At 44.4% G+C, this 17,303-nt stretch overlaps 1 protein-coding gene across 1 annotated transcript in view; it reads left to right on the forward strand.

Moving 5' to 3' along the window:
* LOC306937518 (testis-expressed protein 2-like) overlaps positions 1-16,643 on the forward strand; it is a 40,518-nt gene extending 23,875 nt beyond the window's left edge. Inside the window, 9 exon segments of the mRNA XM_079521348.1 lie at positions 877-1,210; positions 2,243-2,454; positions 4,392-4,631; positions 5,582-5,681; positions 7,040-7,172; positions 8,969-9,109; positions 11,899-12,108; positions 13,357-13,477; positions 16,243-16,643. Coding sequence (XP_079377474.1) covers positions 877-1,210; positions 2,243-2,454; positions 4,392-4,631; positions 5,582-5,681; positions 7,040-7,172; positions 8,969-9,109; positions 11,899-12,108; positions 13,357-13,477; positions 16,243-16,401 — 1,650 coding nt within the window. The 3' untranslated portion in view covers positions 16,402-16,643.
* Positions 16,644-17,303: the final 660 nt, after the last annotated feature.

The following is a 17,303-nucleotide window of genomic DNA, read 5'->3' on the forward strand; positions in this document are numbered from 1 at the left end:
GGCTCACAACGCATATGTTTATTACATTGATGCAGAGCCATATATGATATCCTACAATGAACAAGCCTCCCTACAAAGCGCCGCTCATCAGCGATGGTGAATGTAAAACCATGATGTAACTAAAATGCCTTGATAGGCGGCAGCAGCGTTTATGTATAGCCTAATGTATTATAAAATATATAACCATCCCGTGGCTGTCTGTCAGCCTGTCTGTCACCTCGACGCGTTAGTAGAAAGCAGGCAGCGAGCGACGGCCACAACCACGTTGTGTTCTGGAAGCGTCATTCAAAACCCGATAGGGTTGCGTGAAGGGGGAGCTACCTGGTTCTTCTTCTTGTACGTGGGTGACTGGTCTATTTGGCAGCCCGTTACCGCCACCTATAGCGACATTATAGCGTTTTCATAAAGTGTGCGTTTCTTGTGTAAAGGGTCAATAAAAAAATGAGAACGCAACGGGACTTTTGCCGTTTTATCTGGAGACCGTTCCCGTCTAAAAGAGGCCTTAGTGTCGAAGTGTCCTTAATTGAGAAAGACTCTACAAGTTCAAGAGTGCCGCTCTATGAACTTGTAGGTCTGCTATTTTTGAAAGATCGTCAAAATGTGGCGCAAATCTTTGAATATATATTCTTTCAGAGCGAATGTTTTTAACTCAAATCTTTGCTTCTGGGGGGGGTCCCTGCAACAACATATTTTCAGATGGGGCGGCGGAGGCATATTACATATAACTTTTGGGGTCCTTGACAAGAAATATTGAGCACCACTGATACAGAAACATAGGTATTTAAGAAAACTGTCAGGATTTAGAAGACATTTTTTTAAATTTCGACGTCAGGCCTAAATGGGTTAAAACCTCTCCCCACCCCCTCACCCCCCCAGGTGTCTCTGTTGCCCCCCGTCCTGGCCCGGAAGAGGGTGTGGAACAAGAAGTACCCCATCTGTGTCGCCCTGGCCGAGGGGGAGGTCGGGGAGGAGGAGAGCCTGGAGGAGGGGCAGCAGCCGGAGGAGGAGAAGAAGGAGGAGGAGGAGGAGGAGAGACAGACCCCCGCCGCCGCCTCCCCTCTGACGGAGCCGCCGCCGCCGCAGCTCCCCGTGCAGGTTCTCTACCTGTTTGGACGCACAGGAAGGGAGAAGGAGGAGTGGTTCCAGCACTTCCTGTCTGCCTCCGGCGTGGCCAACGACGGCAGTCTGAGCAGGGAGGAGTCCAGGCCGGGTGAGATGGTCCAGCACGGTGCCGCACGTATACAGAAATGTTGCTTTTTGTTTTTTAAGATTTGTTTTTTTGTTTTTTTGTTTTTTTTTATGCATTTATTGATAGTGACAGTAGACAGACAGGAAAGGGGGAGAGAGATGTGGAGTGACACGCGGAAAAGGCCGTCGGGCTGGCTTGGCAGCCTAGGTGCCCAGACTGTTGAGCTAACCGTCGGGGCCAGAAATGTTGCTTTTTTGAGCACCTCCAATATGGCTTTTGAAGACGACGTCATGTGGAAGCCAAGTCTATGGGATTTTTGAGTGGTGCAACCACTCCAAGGAACAGCAATGTCCGTGTTCACCTATCTATGTGACTCGCGTTCACCTATGTGACTCGTGTTAATGTGTGTGACTCATGTGTGACTCATGAGTACCAGTAGGGGCGCTGTCGTGCCAAAAACGGAGAGAGGGAGATAGTGCTGCACTGTTGCCTGCTAATGAGAGAGAGGGGGGGGGGGTGGAAGGGGGGGAGTTGCACCACTCAGTTCACACGGGTGTGATTTTTTTTTTGTAATGTTTGTTTAGAGAACGTACAACGTTAATCGTTTCCCCGCCAAGTCTATGGACTTTAATGTTTGTTTAGGGCAGTAATTGACGACGCAAGACATCATATGGTCAATATAAATACATAATAAATATATAAATACACCCCAAACGTTCACTGTGAAAGAATATATATTCAAAGTTTTCACGATTTCTTTCTAAAATAACAGATCTACAAGCTCATAGTGCGGCACTCAGTGCCGTGCACTGAGCTTGTAGATCAGCTTACATTTAGCAGACTAAAACTAGACTAGACACTAAAACATTCCAGGTGACTAAAATGTGACTAAAACTAAATGAAAACGTTTCAAGAGACCACGACTAAAACTAAAATAGAAATTTACTGCCGAAAACAACACTGGCGAATGTAGCAACAAAGCAACAGCTTTGTAGTCTTTCATTTATTTTATTTTATTTGTCTTGGATTTAATATTTGTTCTGTATTCCTCAGAGGTGGTGTGCGGTGGAGACGCTGTCAGAGGAAGCACCGAGGAGCTGAGGGAGTTGCCGGGAGCCGTGAAGGAGAGGCTCCGATTGGACTACGACTCCTACATGTCTAATCTCGTTGGCTCGGGAGGAGGCGGTAGCCCCACCCCCAGCCCCTGGCTGGTGGGACCGCTTTCGCCTCCCAGTGACCAGGGAAGCCCCACGGCTCGGAAGAAGGTGAAAAAAATAAAAATAACATCAAACTTTGACTAGAACTTAATAATGGGGCTGTAGTTGTAACTTGTGGCTCAGGTATGGTTAAAACGGCCCCTATGGCTGCTCCCTGACAGTCGCTTCAAGAAGATGCAAGATGCAGCTTTACAGCACGCGTCTCTTCTGGATGTTTAAACAGCTGTTAGATGGACATGAAGCTCTTGCAGCGTCGGCAAAGCGTTTACGTTCTTCGCGTCAAGTTGCAGCCGCGCGAGCTTCATTTCCATCCACCAGCTGTTTTAAGAACCCGGAGGAGACGCGTGCCGTAAGCTGCATCTTGCGTCTCCTTGAAGCTCTCTGACTGTCTGGGAGTAGCTTATACTGTAGCAGTGGTTCTCAAACGTTTTTGTTTGTCTCATGGCTATACCCCTGTCACATTTTCATCCACGTCACCACCACTTACAACCCTACGTTTATGTCATATTAGGGGGTACAGTATGCAAATATGTACAGTATATCATACAGAATGGCACGAGGAAAGCATGAGGGAACATCCGTTTCCATTAGGACAGATTTAAAATAACTTTAGACTTGATGATTAACCAATCCAGCATCCCTATTCTGGGGGGAGCATTCAGCCACAAATAGCAGATCTTGTAGGAAGGAAGGAAGGAAGGAAGGAAGGAAGGAAGGAAGGAAGGAAGGAAGGAAGGAAGGAAGGAAGGAAGGAAGGAAGGAAGGAAGGAAGGAAGGAAGGAAGGAAGGAAGGAAGGAAGGAAGGACTGACTGACTGACTGACTGACTGACTGACTGACTGACTGACTGACTGACTGACTGACTGACTGACTGACTGACTGACTGACTGACTGACTGACTGACTGACTGACTGACTGACTGACTGACTGACTGACTGACTGACTGACTGACTGACTGACTGACTGACTGACTGACTGACTGACTGACTGACTGACTGACTGACTGACTGACTGACTGACTGACTGACTGACTGACTGACTGACTGACTGACTGACTGACTGACTGACTGACTGACTGACTGACTGACTGACTGACTGACTGACTGACTGACTGACTGACTGACTGACTGACTGACTGACTGACTGACTGACTGACTGACTGACTGACTGACTGACTGACTGACTGACTGACTGACTGACTGACTGACTGACTGACTGACTGACTGACTGACTGACTGACTGACTGACTGACTGACTGACTGACTGACTGACTGACTGACTGACTGACTGACTGACTGACTGACTGACTGACTGACTGACTGACTGACTGACTGACTGACTGACTGACTGACTGACTGACTGACTGACTGACTGACTGACTGACTGACTGACTGACTGACTGACTGACTGACTGACTGACTGACTGACTGACTGACTGACTGACTGACTGACTGACTGACTGACTGACTGACTGACTGACTGACTGACTGACTGACTGACTGACTGACTGACTGACTGACTGACTGACTGACTGACTGACTGACTGACTGACTGACTGACTGACTGACTGACTGACTGACTGACTGACTGACTGACTGACTGACTGACTGACTGACTGACTGACTGACTGACTGACTGACTGACTGACTGACTGACTGACTGACTGACTGACTGACTGACTGACTGACAGTACATTTCAAGCACAAACTCAATACAAAGACTGTTAACTGAGTGGACGACCCAATTAAGCATTACACTTGTTTACAAGAGGGTCCACCTTGTTCAATTCATCAAAAAGGAAGGAAGGAAGGAAACGGGGTGGAACAAATCTTGCAACGACTACATTGGGGGAGAGAAAAGGGGTTTAAATCACCAAAAAAATAAAAACAACTATTGACTCTCTCAACCTTTCTCTCCTCTCCCTCTGTCAATATTATCCCTCTCCCCCCTCCTCTCTCTCTCTCTCTCTCTCTCTCTCTCATGCAGATCCCTAGTGATGAGAGCGTCTCTGGCAGCAGGGCTGGAGGAGGGTCCCCCCCTCCTCCCCAGCATGGCTCCGGGGGGTCCGGGGGAGGGTCAGGGGGAGGGGGAGGGGGCTCCTCCTCAGAGGCCAACCCCGCCTGGGTTAACTCTCTGGTGGGAAGGATCTTCTGGGACTTCCTGCGGGAGAAGTACTGGTCGGACCAGGTGGCGCACAAACTCCAGAAGAAACTCAGCAAGATCAGGGTGAGAGAGAGAGAGAGGCAGGCAGGCAGGCAGGCAGACAGACAGACAGACAGACAGACAGACAGACAGACAGACGGTCAAATGGCATGACATTAGGAGCATCAGCGCTGCGGTTTTCTCTTATAGTGTGTGTGTGTGTGTGTGTGTGTGTGTGTGTGTGTGTGTGTGTGTGTGTGTGTGTGTGTGTGTGTGTGTGTGTGTGTGTGTGTGTGTGTGTGTGTGTGTGTGTGTGTGTGTGTGTGTGTGTGTGTGTGTGTGTGTGTGTGTGTGTGTGTGTGTGTGTGTGTGTGTGTGTGTGTGTGTGTGTGTGCTGACAATGCACTCTTTCTCTGTGCCACAACATCCCATAAAATGCCGTTCCCTCTGTTCTCTCTAATTGTTCTGCCCCCCCTTCTCTCTCTCTCTCTCTCTCTCTCTCTCTCTCTCTCTCTCTCTCTCTCTGAAGGAAGGAATGAATCTCACACTGACATATATATAATCCCACAGAGGTTTTCCTGTACCCGTTTGGGTGGCACGGACAGTTGTCCCATGTGGATGTTTTCATGGTCGATTCATGGAATAAATTGTGTATTCTAACAGTAAATATTGGCCCATTTAGCCCTGACGTCGAGAAAAAAAAAAAAAGTATTATGAAAGAATATATATTCAAAGATTTGTGCCGCATTTTCACGATTTAAAAAAAATAGCAGACCTACAAGCTTGTAGCGCGCCACTCGGTGGTGCGCTATGAGCTTGTAGATCTGCTATTTTTCAATAGCTAAAGTATAACATAATCCTTAGTTAAAACACCAAAAGAATGGGTTAGATAGAGCATATCCACACCCCAATATCGGGAAGGTTTACCAAACGTAAATGACAGTATTTGGACTCTTGACTTGAAACTAATTGCTGATACTATTAAGATGGTGGTTGTGATGATTTATAATATGAATTATTATTTGTGTTTCCAGTTGCCGTACTTCATGAATGAGTTGACCCTGGCTGACCTGGACATGGGCACCTGTCTGCCGCTGGTCCTCAGCACGTCCAAACCCTCCCTGGACCACAGAGGTAATTTACTGTAATAATTATAATTAATGAGCATAGCTACAAGGTGCTACGTGTTGTGTGCTTGCTGACCGGCTGTTTCTCTCTTTGCTAATTTGTAAATAGGGCGACTTATTTTACGTACCCTTTTATTTTATTTTTTTCACTTAATTTGTATTGATGAAAAGACAGACAACAAAACAAAACAAAAAGACAAGACGAAAAAAAGAACAAAAAGAGGAAGACAAAAACAAAAAAAACAAAGCTGCATTTTTCATATTACAAGATACATTCATTGAAATCCACTTGCATTATCGCTAGGCTGAGAGAAGAGATCCCACTTTTCCCACTTTTTATAGAACTTATCCTCTTGTAGTCTAAGTATGAATGTTAGTTTTTCCATAACATACAGTTCCTCAGTAATGTCCATCCAATGTTCTTTCGTTGGTGGGTCCTGTTGGTACCAGCGTCGTGTGATCGCTTTCTTACTTGTCGCTAAGAGGATCTTGATTAAATATTTATCATGTATTAGAAACTCTTCAGGGATATTTCCCAGCAATAAGAAGGAACAAGTCAGAGGTATTTACGTACCCTTTTAATTTACAGTGTGGCTTGAGCCACACTTCAACAGCGACTTGGTCACTACTTGTCTGTTTTGTAGCTCTGTCTGAACGTAGCATAACGCATAAGCACCTGCATGGAATGTACTGTGCGCGTACAGCGCGTTTGGAAAGATCCAATCTATGTCAATGATACCGGCTACAAAAGACGCATGGATAGAGCGAGCCCTGGATATAAATGCCCCGCAAAATGTGCGCATGTATGCTATATTGTCTCCCAAATTGAGACAAATTGAGCAAATGTGCGTGCATTGTTTTCACGGAGTGTGCATATGCGTCACGCGCACATTCTCTGGTGTAGCTCGGGTGTACGAACGAATGGCCACGGTGAACCGTGGACTCACTTTCAGGTTTTAGGACCGATAATAAATAATAATAAATAAATTGTATTTACACAAATGCACAAACATTTGCATTAAAAACCGTCGCGCCACTGTAAAAAAGATCTAAGAAGAAAGCAGAAACGTAACATTAAGTAACATGAGGGCTACAAAGACTAGAGATAAAAACAGTACTTTGTTCCTTGCCTCTCTCTCTCCCCTCTTTCTCTGTGTGTGTGTGTGTGTGTGTGTGTGTGTGTGTGTGTGTGTGTGTGTGTGTGTGTGTGTGTGTGTGTGTGTGTGTGTGTGTGTGTGTGTGTGTGTGTGTGTGTGTGTGTGTGTGTGTGTGTGTGTGTGTGTGTGTGTGTGTGTGTGTGTGTGTGTGTGTGTGTGTGTGTGTGTGTGTGTGTGTGTGTGTGTGTGTGTGCGCGCGCGTGCGCAGGCCTGTGGTTGGAGATGGAGGTGGTCTACACGGGCTGCATTCAGATGACCCTGGAGACCAAGATGAACCTCTGCAGGCTGGGCAAAGACAGCGGGGCTGAAACCCCCACTGTCCCACAGAGCTGTCCAATAGGGTGAGAGAACCCCCCACTGTCCCACAGAGGTGTCCAATAGGGTGAGAGAACCCCCCCACTGTCCCACAGGGTGAGAGAACCCCCCCACTGTCCCACAGAGCTGTCCAATAGGGTGAGAGAACCCCCCACTGTCCCACAGAGCTGTCCAATAGGGTGAGAGAACCCCCCACTGTCCCACAGAGCTGTCCAATAGGGTGAAAGAACCCCCCACTGTCCCAATGAGCTGTCCAATAGGGTGAGGCTAAACCCACCACTGTCCCACAGAGCTGTCCAATAGGGTGAGGCTAAAGCTCTGGTTCCCACAGAGCTGTCCAATAGGGTGAGGCTAAAGCTCTGGTTCCCACAGAGCTGTCCAATAGGGTGAGGCTAAAGCCCCCACTGTCCCACAGAGCTGTCCAATAGGCCTTATGCAGCCGACACTTCCGCGTTCAGCTTGGGCCGCCGGAACGCTTCCGGTCGGGAGAAACTCATTCACTGTGAACGTACGGTCGTGATTTTGTAGGAATAAAGTTCAGTACTTTATACAACACTATTTCATTTGATAATGTGATGCCATAGTTTTTCATAGTTTGTATTATTTGTGTTGCGACGTTGACATGATGACATGAGTTAGAAACGTCTTAAATCTCCTGTTAAAAACGAGAGCTCTTCATGTATTTCTCCTTTGTTGCCATGTCCGCTTGTTATAAGCGAATTGGGGCTTGGCTTCTTTTCATAGACCTGATTGCTTATTTCTCTCACACAATTTGGCGACACCTACGTCTCGTCTCCAGCTGTTACACAGCAGTGTAAACAACCGGTGTTGCCAGATTGTGTGAGAGAAATAAGCAACCAGGTCTATGAAAAGAAGCCAAGCCCCAAGTCGCTTATAACAAGCGGACATGGCAACAACGGAGAAATACACGAAGAGCTCTCGTTTTTAACAGGAGATTTAAGACGTTTCTAACTCATGTCATCATGTCAACGTCGCAACACAAATAATACAAACTATGAAAAACTATGGCATCCCATTATCAAATGAAATAGTGTTGTATAAAGTACTGAACTTTATTCCTACAAAATCACGACCGTACGTTCACAGTGAATGAGTTTCTCCCGACCGGAAGCGTTCCGGCGGCCCAAGCTGAACGCGGAAGTGTCGGCTGCATAAGGCCTATAGGGCGAGGCTAAAGCTCTGGTTCCCAAACGTTTTAGCTCGAGAACCCAAAAGAGAGATTAGACGTTTGCCCCGGGACCCAAACTATAGTGAAAATAGCAGATCTACAAGTACACGGCGCGTCGCTTCGAGTTGGTGCCGCATTGCGAGCTTTTGGATTGGCTATTGTCACTACTATTTGTATTATTATTATTTGTTGAATTTCTTAGATGTGTTTGTTTGTTTTTAAAATGTATAAAAGTATTATTTCTTTTTTATTTAAAAAAATATATATTTTGATATATATATATATATATTTTTAAATGTAGGAAAATAAACTTTAGTTGTGAGTGACCCATAAAAATTGGTCTGTGACCCTCAAACAGTTAGGGAAACATCCTTTAGCCGCTAAAAAAGGCCCAATCCCTGTGGGCCTATAGCCTGTGTATAGATACATGCACTGGCAGTACACACACAGTAACTCAGAGAGCGTACAAATGGAACCAAATGGACCCAGAAGGTTCCATTTGGTTCAGTTCAGTGTGCGTGTGCGTGTGCGTGTGTGTGTGTGTGTGTGTGTGTGCGTGTGTGTGTGTGTGTGTGTGTGCGTGCGTGCGTGCGTGCGTGTGTGTGTGCGTGCGTGCGTGTGTGTGTTCTCCAGGTCCAAACCCAGGCTGTGTGTTCTAGCTGACAGCGATGAAGAGTCCTCCAGTGCCGGCTCGTCCGACGAAGAAGAAGTCCCTCCCATTGAGCCCCAGGGAACTCTGGGAGATAAAACCTCACCGCCGCCGGTGGCTGATGGGTACGTTGTTACCTTCCCGAACCTTTTCTCACCCCATGCTGAAGTCTATTTAAGCAAAAGATACCCTATATCAGGGGTTCTCAACCTCTGGGTCGCGACCCCTAGGGGGGGTCGCCAAATTATTTTTGGGGGGGCCCCAAATTATAAAAAACAAAGAAAAACCTTTTTCTTTTTTTGTGAATGGCTGGAAAATGGAAATGAAGAGTTTACATAGTACACAGAGTACATGCATAGACTTTCCTTAATGATTATATCTGGTTTCAGTATTTATTTATGATATATTTTCTCTATTATTAAGGTTGTTTTTGCAGTCAGTTTGTATTGTAGAGGGGGGCGGGGCGGCGGTCCCGAGACATGGCCAAAGCATTTTCCGGGGGTTCCCCGCCCAAAAAAGTTGAGAACCCCTATTATGAAGCCCTATATGACTCAGCAGGGATATTATACATTAACCCATTTTGGGGCGGGAACCCCTTAAGGTGTTAGCATTATGTTATGCTTTAGCTATTGAAAAATAGCAGATTTACAAGCTCATAGCGCGCCACCAAGTGGCGCGCTACGAGCTTGTAGGTCTGCTATTTTTGAAAAATCGAAGAACCAGCTTTTTCAGAAAACTGTCAGGATGTAGAAGACATTTTTAGAATCTGATCTCAGGTCAAAATGGGTTAAGCAAAAGATACCCTACATCAGGGGTTCTCAACCTCTGGGTCGCGACCCCAAGGGGGGGGTCGCCAAATTATTTTTGGGGGGCCCCCAAATTATAAAAAAAAAACTTTTTTTTTCTTTTTGTGAATGCCTGGAAAATGGAAATGAAGAGTTTACATAGTACACAGAGTACATGCATACACTTTCCTTAATGATTATATCTGGTTTCAGTATTCATTTACGATATATTTTCTCTATTATTAAAGGGATAGTTCAGATTAAGTTGTATGAAATACTTAATATAGTGGTTGCAACTGTATTAATTGATTGCCCGAGTCCTGTGGTGGGAGTTCTGCTCTGGTTTTGGTCAATATTAAGTAGTTCCGGTCATTTTGTGGGGGGCACTGGGGCCACACAGTAAAAGTAAATGAATCCACAAAACGAACGTAATTTGTATTGTTGACCTATTTCTAAAATATTAGCGCGACTTTCGTTCAACTTTGACCCCTCTATCACATGGAACTATTTTTTGGGCGTAGTGATATGGACACAAAAAACATAGTTCTGTGTGATAGAGGGGTAAAAAAAAGAACGGAAGTTGCACTAATATTTTAGAAATAGGTCAACAATACAAATGACGTTAGTTTTGTGGATTAATTTACTTTTACTGCGTGGCCCCCAGTGCCCCCCACAAAATGACCGGAACTACTTGATATTTCACCAAAACCAGAGCAGAACTCCCACCACAGGACTCGGGCAATCAATTAATACAGTTGCAACCACTATATTAATGGCAAGTATTTCATACAACTTAAGTTCAAAAAATCTGAACTATCCCTTTAAGGTTGTTTTTGTAGTCAGTTTGTATTGTGGAGGGGGGCAGGGCGGCGGTCCCGAGACATGGCCAAAGCATTTCACGGGGGTCCGCAGCCAAAAACGTTGAGGACCCCTGCCCTATATGACTCAGCAGGGATATTATACATTAAAAGATACTGTGTTAGTATTACCGTATTTTCTAATGCCCCTTATATCATAAGCTGCGTCAGAAATGTTTTCATAGGTGTACAATAGTGACACAATATGGCATTAGAATGTCATGGAATGCACTTCCCATTGCAGTCAGAACTGCAGCCTCACTCCCAATCTTCCGCCGTAGTCTGACAACCCACCTCTTCAGACTCCATCATGGCCCGTAGCACTTGCCCTAGCTAACTTACCTTACAGGCGTATGCAAAGGCCCAACTTATGTAGACTTAGATAGCATTTTATGTAGACATGGCACTATTAAGTATACATGCATAGTTTCATTATATAGATATTCCACTGTTAAGTTCTTAGCTTACGTATGACTCATGATAACTGCTTTTTTTTATGTATGTGATGTATTGCCATGCTTTTAGTTATTGCTTAATGTAAATCGCTCTGGATTAAGAGTGTCTGCTAAATGCCTAAATTGTAATTGTAAATTGTAACCCTCAGTGCCAATTAAGCAGAGAGAGAGAAGAGAAGCAAGGAGGCAAATTGGTCCCCATTCTTTTTCTTATAGTCTTTGGCATGGATCGAACCCTGACCTCCCAATCTCAGGGTGGACAAACTGGACACTCTGACCACAAGGCCACTGGTGGTGACACTCTCGATAAGGAATACCAAACGACTCGCCCCTTTGCCAACTCGCCCCCACAAAGTGTTTTAATGTAGTTAACAGTTAATTTAGTATTTCCCTCCCTCTCTGAAATCTGAAATGATCTTGTATACAGATTTATTTGACTGTATAGTAGTCGATCTCTATACTCTGTAAAATGTAGAAAGAACAACATGTCACAGAGACGGTGACTGCTTCATTAAGTTAATTTAGGACCTTCTAGCAGTTTTATTAAACACATTTCTTCCAAGTAGCCCATGTTTTGTAATGGCATCATCATGCTATTATGCCTGTGGATATATCATTAACAATGATCAATTAATATGATAATACCTTTTATATAATCACCAACATGAATTATGTTTGTTATTTACAGCTAGGTAGAGTAGTGGGGCGAGATGGAAAAGGGGCGACCGTACCTGTTACCTGGATAAGAACGTATGCTAAATGCCTATGCTGTAAATTGTGATGTAGTGTACATGTGTTACTGTCTTCGTCTCATTAGACACACCGGTGGCAGCACGGGTCGCAAGTTCCTGAGGTTCGTGGACAAGATAGCCAAGTCCAAGTACTTCCAGAAGGCCACGGAGAACGAGTACATCAAGAAGAAGTTCACGGAGATGTCCAACATTTCTCTGCTGCTGGCTGTGGAGGTCCTGGAACTCTCTGGAACTCTGGCCGTCAACATACCACCGCCCCCTACTGACCGGATATGGTACTGACCACGTCTTTCCCCTTCATATTCCATGATATCTCAATAAGATGATGTTTACTTTTTGTTTAATTAATTACTTTTTTTCCCGTCCTTTACCTTTTTTCTCGTTTTTCCATACTTTCCATGTTCTTGTATTTGTTTTACTGAGGATAAGGTTAGAAATAAGTGTAGGGTTAGGCATAGTTTTACTGTTTTACTGAGGTTAAGTTTAGGAATAAGGTTAGGTTTAGGGCATAGTTTTACTGTTTTACTGAGGTTAAGTTTAGGAATAAGTGTAGGGTTAGGCATAGTTTTACTGTTTTACTGAGGTTAAGTTTAGGAATAAGGTTAGGTTTAGGGCATAGTTTTACTGTTTTACTGAGGTTAAGTTTAGGAATAAGGTTAGGTTTAGGGCATAGTTTTACTGTTTTACTGAGGTTAAGTTTAGGAATAAGTGTAGGTTAGGCATAGTTTTACTGTTTTACTGAGGTTAAGTTTAGGAATAAGGTTAGGTTTAGGCATAGTTTTACTGTTTTACTGAGGTTAAGTTTAGGAATAAGGTTAGGTTTAGGGCATAGTTTTACTGTTTTACTGAGGTTAAGTTTAGGAATAAGGTTAGGTTTAGGGCATAGTTTTACTGTTTTACTGAGGTTAAGTTTAGGAATAAGGTTAGGTTTAGGCATAGTTTTCTTAGCTTAGGGCTTCAGGGCAGGGCAGCTTCAGCGCAGTGTTGTTTTTGGCAGCAAGTTTTAGTCATAGTCTCTTGAATATTTTTCATTTAGTTTTAGTCCCATTTTAGTCACCTGGAATGTCTTAGTGTTAGTCTAGTTTTAGTCGACTAAATATCATAAGATTTTAGTCGACTAAATCTACAGTTGATTTAGTCGAACAAAATGTATTTTGTCTGGCCATGATGCCATCATAATTTTTTTTCACTCGCTGAAAATAGCTGATCTACAAGCCCACAACGCGTCGCGCTGCGACGCGTTGTGAGCTTGTAGATCGGCTATTTTCAGCATGCAACTAATTGTAAAATGACTTAGACTGGATCTCTAGTCCCTTCCTAACATTTGACATTAGTTTTTATCTGTTGACGAAATTGTCAGTATATTTATAGTCTTAGTTTTAGTCATCATCGTCGGCTTAGTTTTCATTAGTTCGTCAGTGGAAAAAAGGTAGTCGACGAGCGTTTTTCGTCTTAGTTTTAGTCGACGAAATCAACACTGCTTCAGGGTTATACAGTATATTGTGTCTCTGTCTTGTCCTCAGGTACAGCTTCCGGGTCCCCCCCAGGCTGGACCTGAATGTCCGTCCCATGCTGGGGGACAGAGAGGTGACCTTCACCCACGTCACCGAGTGGATAGAGAGGAAGCTGCAGTGTGAGTTCCAGGTCAGTCCAAAGAGCCTGTCTTGTCTGTCTGTCTGTCTGTCTGTCTGTTCCTGTTGTTCACAGAAGCACTGAAATGGCTTATCATCATCAGCATTATAAATATCAGCATAAATGTACTGTATATGTATTTTACAGTAGGCATGCTGCTCTAGTTTAGTTTATTTGTTTATTTCGACGGAACAAGCATATTCACATGAACATTACAACCAAATGCAACGTCGTAAATACAGCGGAATTAGCAGATGCTAAATTATATCCGCAGTCCCCACACATACAAACAAAACAGATGAACCGGCAGTGAACCGAGGAGGCGGTGGCTCAGGGGTAGAGTGGCTGGATGGTAACCACAAGGTTGCCAGTTCGAACCCTGTGGGCTCCCCCAGAGTTAGTGTCGAAGTGTCCTTGAGCAAGACACTACATGTTGTAGTATTGTTTTGTAGTCATCAGGATGATATCGTTACATCATGTTGTAGTATTGTTTTGTAGTCATCAGGATGATATCGTTACGTCATGTTGTAGTATTGTTTTGTAGTCATCAGGAGGATATCGTTACGTCATGTTGTAGTATTGTTTTGTAGTCATCAGGATGATATCGTTACGTCATGTTGTAGTATTGTTTTGTAGTCATCAGGAGGATATCGTTACGTCATGTTATAGTATTGTTTTGTAGTCATCAGGATGATATCGTTACGTCTTGTTTTGTAGTCATCAGGATGATATCGTTACGTCTTGTTTTGTAGTCATCAGGCAGGAACAATCAAACGGAACGTCCTTTTCCCGCAAACCGGAAGAATAACAATAAAAGCTCTCGTATAGCCTGTAGCTTTTATTGAGAAAAATCAGTTTGAGGGAAAAGGAAGTTCCGGAAGATTGCTGACTCCAAAACAATACTGTCTACAACATGTTGTAGCGATATCATCCGCTCCCGACCGGTTCATGAACCCGAAATGGAATGGTGCCCAGGCTACTGATGTGCTGGTTGGTGCCTTGCATGGTTTCCACTGCCATATGAATGTGTGTGTGAATGGGTGAATGTAATGCACAATCTATGTAAAGCACCTTGGATAAAAGGCGCTATATAAATGCACCATTTTTACCATTTACCAGTGACGCACACTACCGGTACATTACGGGACAACGCATACATACAAAAAACATACATAAAGTGAACAATATACAGTACAGCATCCTTTGTTCATGGGTGTCTTTATTGCGATGTTACTCTCATGTATACCTACTATACAAACTATACCCTGCATCTGTAACTTTTTCTGCTGTGCTGTCTCTGGCACCTGAACGCCATTTGTACACTGTCAGAGTTAAATCAACAATGAGGATCTTTCTATAGAGACTAGTGTTCCAGAGATAAAAACAAAAAAACGAAATAAATTGTATCAAATGGTGGTCCAACCATGGGCTAATGCATATCGTTGCTGTCGGGAGGAAACCTCATAACTCCATTTTTGAGGTTTTTTATTTTTATTTTTTGGCATAAATCAGTGCTATAGAGCACCGAAGTCCTGACGTCACAGGACTGACTGTGTCAGTCCACAGGTTCATGTACTTTTTATTTGCATTGTAATCTCCATAGGGGGATTTTAGATCGCCTCATATAAGAACTGTGTTTGAAAAATAAACCGATCACCCCGGCCTTTTCACTCATATGGATATGAAGCATCGACTGAAGGTGTAAATGTACAAATATACCCAAAGAGTAACAAAATAAGCGTTAGAAACGAGTCAAACAACCCAGAGACTACATTTCCGGGTAGGGGGGGTGGCTGCATCTGCCCGTCGCACAACAGAAACTGAATGTCAATTACGTTTATTTTAAATTTTATTTGATTGATATTTAATGTTTTGTGGTTAGTACGAGTCGAGTCACCACCAGCTGAGCTTACGTCAACGAGGAATCTCAGGAACGCAATGTGTTGACAGCTGGGCGTGACGTATATTAGCAGCGACATTGCCTTCATATGTAGTTTCAAGGCTTTTGCGGCCACATTAATTCCATTTTCTCCAGAAACTGGCTGTATCAAATATGAATGGACATCATTAACGACGCACAGCCACTCCCCTGACAGAAAGGCCGGCCGGGGTGGTCGGTTTATTTTTCAAACACAGTTCTTATATGAAGCGACCTAAAATCGCCCTATGGAGATTTCAATGCAAATAAAAATACATGAACCTGTGTGTTGGTGCCCTCTACTGAAAGTGACGTCAGACTTTGGTGCTCTATAGAACACCCGTGTGTTGTTTTGAAAATATTGAACCAATGAAAAATAGTAAAAACTCCATTGGACCCTCAAATTGTCTGCTAAAGCAACTAACTCCACCACCTCTCCCCCTCTCATGGAAGTAATTGACAATATATAAAGCAACCAACTTTGATGAGGCTGTATTGCTTTGTTTTAAAAATATAAGGTTTTCTTTTTATTTCCTGAAACATTTCTATTTTTCATTTCCTGAAAAATGAACATTTTGGAGTTATCAGGTTTCCTCCCGACAGCAGAGCGTTGTTGGAATTAAAACGGTTGACAATCACTGATCATGTCTTCTGTCCATCAATCCATCCACCCACCCACCCGTCTGTCTGTCCATACTCCCACCCACCCACCCACCCATCACCCACCCATCCATCCACCCACCCACCCATCCATCCATCCATCCATCCATCCATCCACCCACCCACCCATCCACCCATCCATCCACCCACCCACCCACCCATCCATCCATCCATCCAAACCTCTCTACAACCCTTCCAGAAAGTGCTGGTCATGCCCAACATGGACGACCTCTACCTGCCCCTGATGACCTCCGGGCTGGACGACGGTGACCCCTCGGCGTCGCCCCGCCACTCTCCTTCCCCCCAGTCCGCCTCCCGCCAGTCGTCCGTGGAGTCCCAGGAGTACCTGTCCGAGTAGTAGCAGAGCTCTGAGGGAAACACGCCTGGAAACACGCCACAGAAACAACTATTATAATATATGTGGCCACTGGCACAGCAAAATCCACCATGGATTCTGGAGATTGGTGGTACACCCAGGGCTTTTATTTCCGTTCGCATCAGCTCAAAAATGGAAGCCTGGGGGGGAACGAGACACAGGAGGTCTAGGAGGAGTGACGAGTGGCAACAGTGCGTAGAGGGGCATCGTCTTGTATGCTGTGTTTTCTAGCAGGGAGGGGAGGGGGGGCGGTGGTGGCGGGCGCTCGGATTGGTGAACAAATATTGGGCCATGCAGGCTAGTACCGTACCGGCTTGACGTTTCTCTGTGTTCCGGTCAGAACCCAGAAGACCCAGAACCTGGGAGGGAAGACACCCGCAGATGGCATAGTGTATGCAATATGTATGTATGTATGTATGTATGTGTGTGTGTGTGTGTGTGTGTGTGTGTGTTACTGTATGTATGTATGTATGTATGTATGTATGTATGTATGTATGTATGTATGTATGTATGTATGTATGTATGTATGTATGTATGTCATCCAGGGACGTGCACACATCAAAGGGGGCTTCAGCCCCTGCCATTTTACCCTTCTTGTAAAACAACAGAGAGACTGCCCTCTCCAGACCACGAATGCAGCATTTACTACATGGTGAGAGAAATGTAAAACAAACAACGCCACTCCTTTCCATGCCATACCGGAAGGCAGCAATAAGCCTATCTCACAGCCCGCTTTCCACGCCCACTTCCGGTAAATAGTGGTGTCTTTAACATGAGCATTTACACGTTTTTTTCTCTGGAGAATCTAAGTACATTTTCTAATGTAAAAATGTGACAGACCAATATTATTATGAAGCAAACAAGATGGTAAATCAGGTCGAACA

Source organism: Electrona antarctica, assembly GCF_951216825.1.
Source record: "Electrona antarctica genome assembly, chromosome: 14".
In the NCBI taxonomy this organism is placed as follows: domain Eukaryota; kingdom Metazoa; phylum Chordata; class Actinopteri; order Myctophiformes; family Myctophidae; genus Electrona; species Electrona antarctica.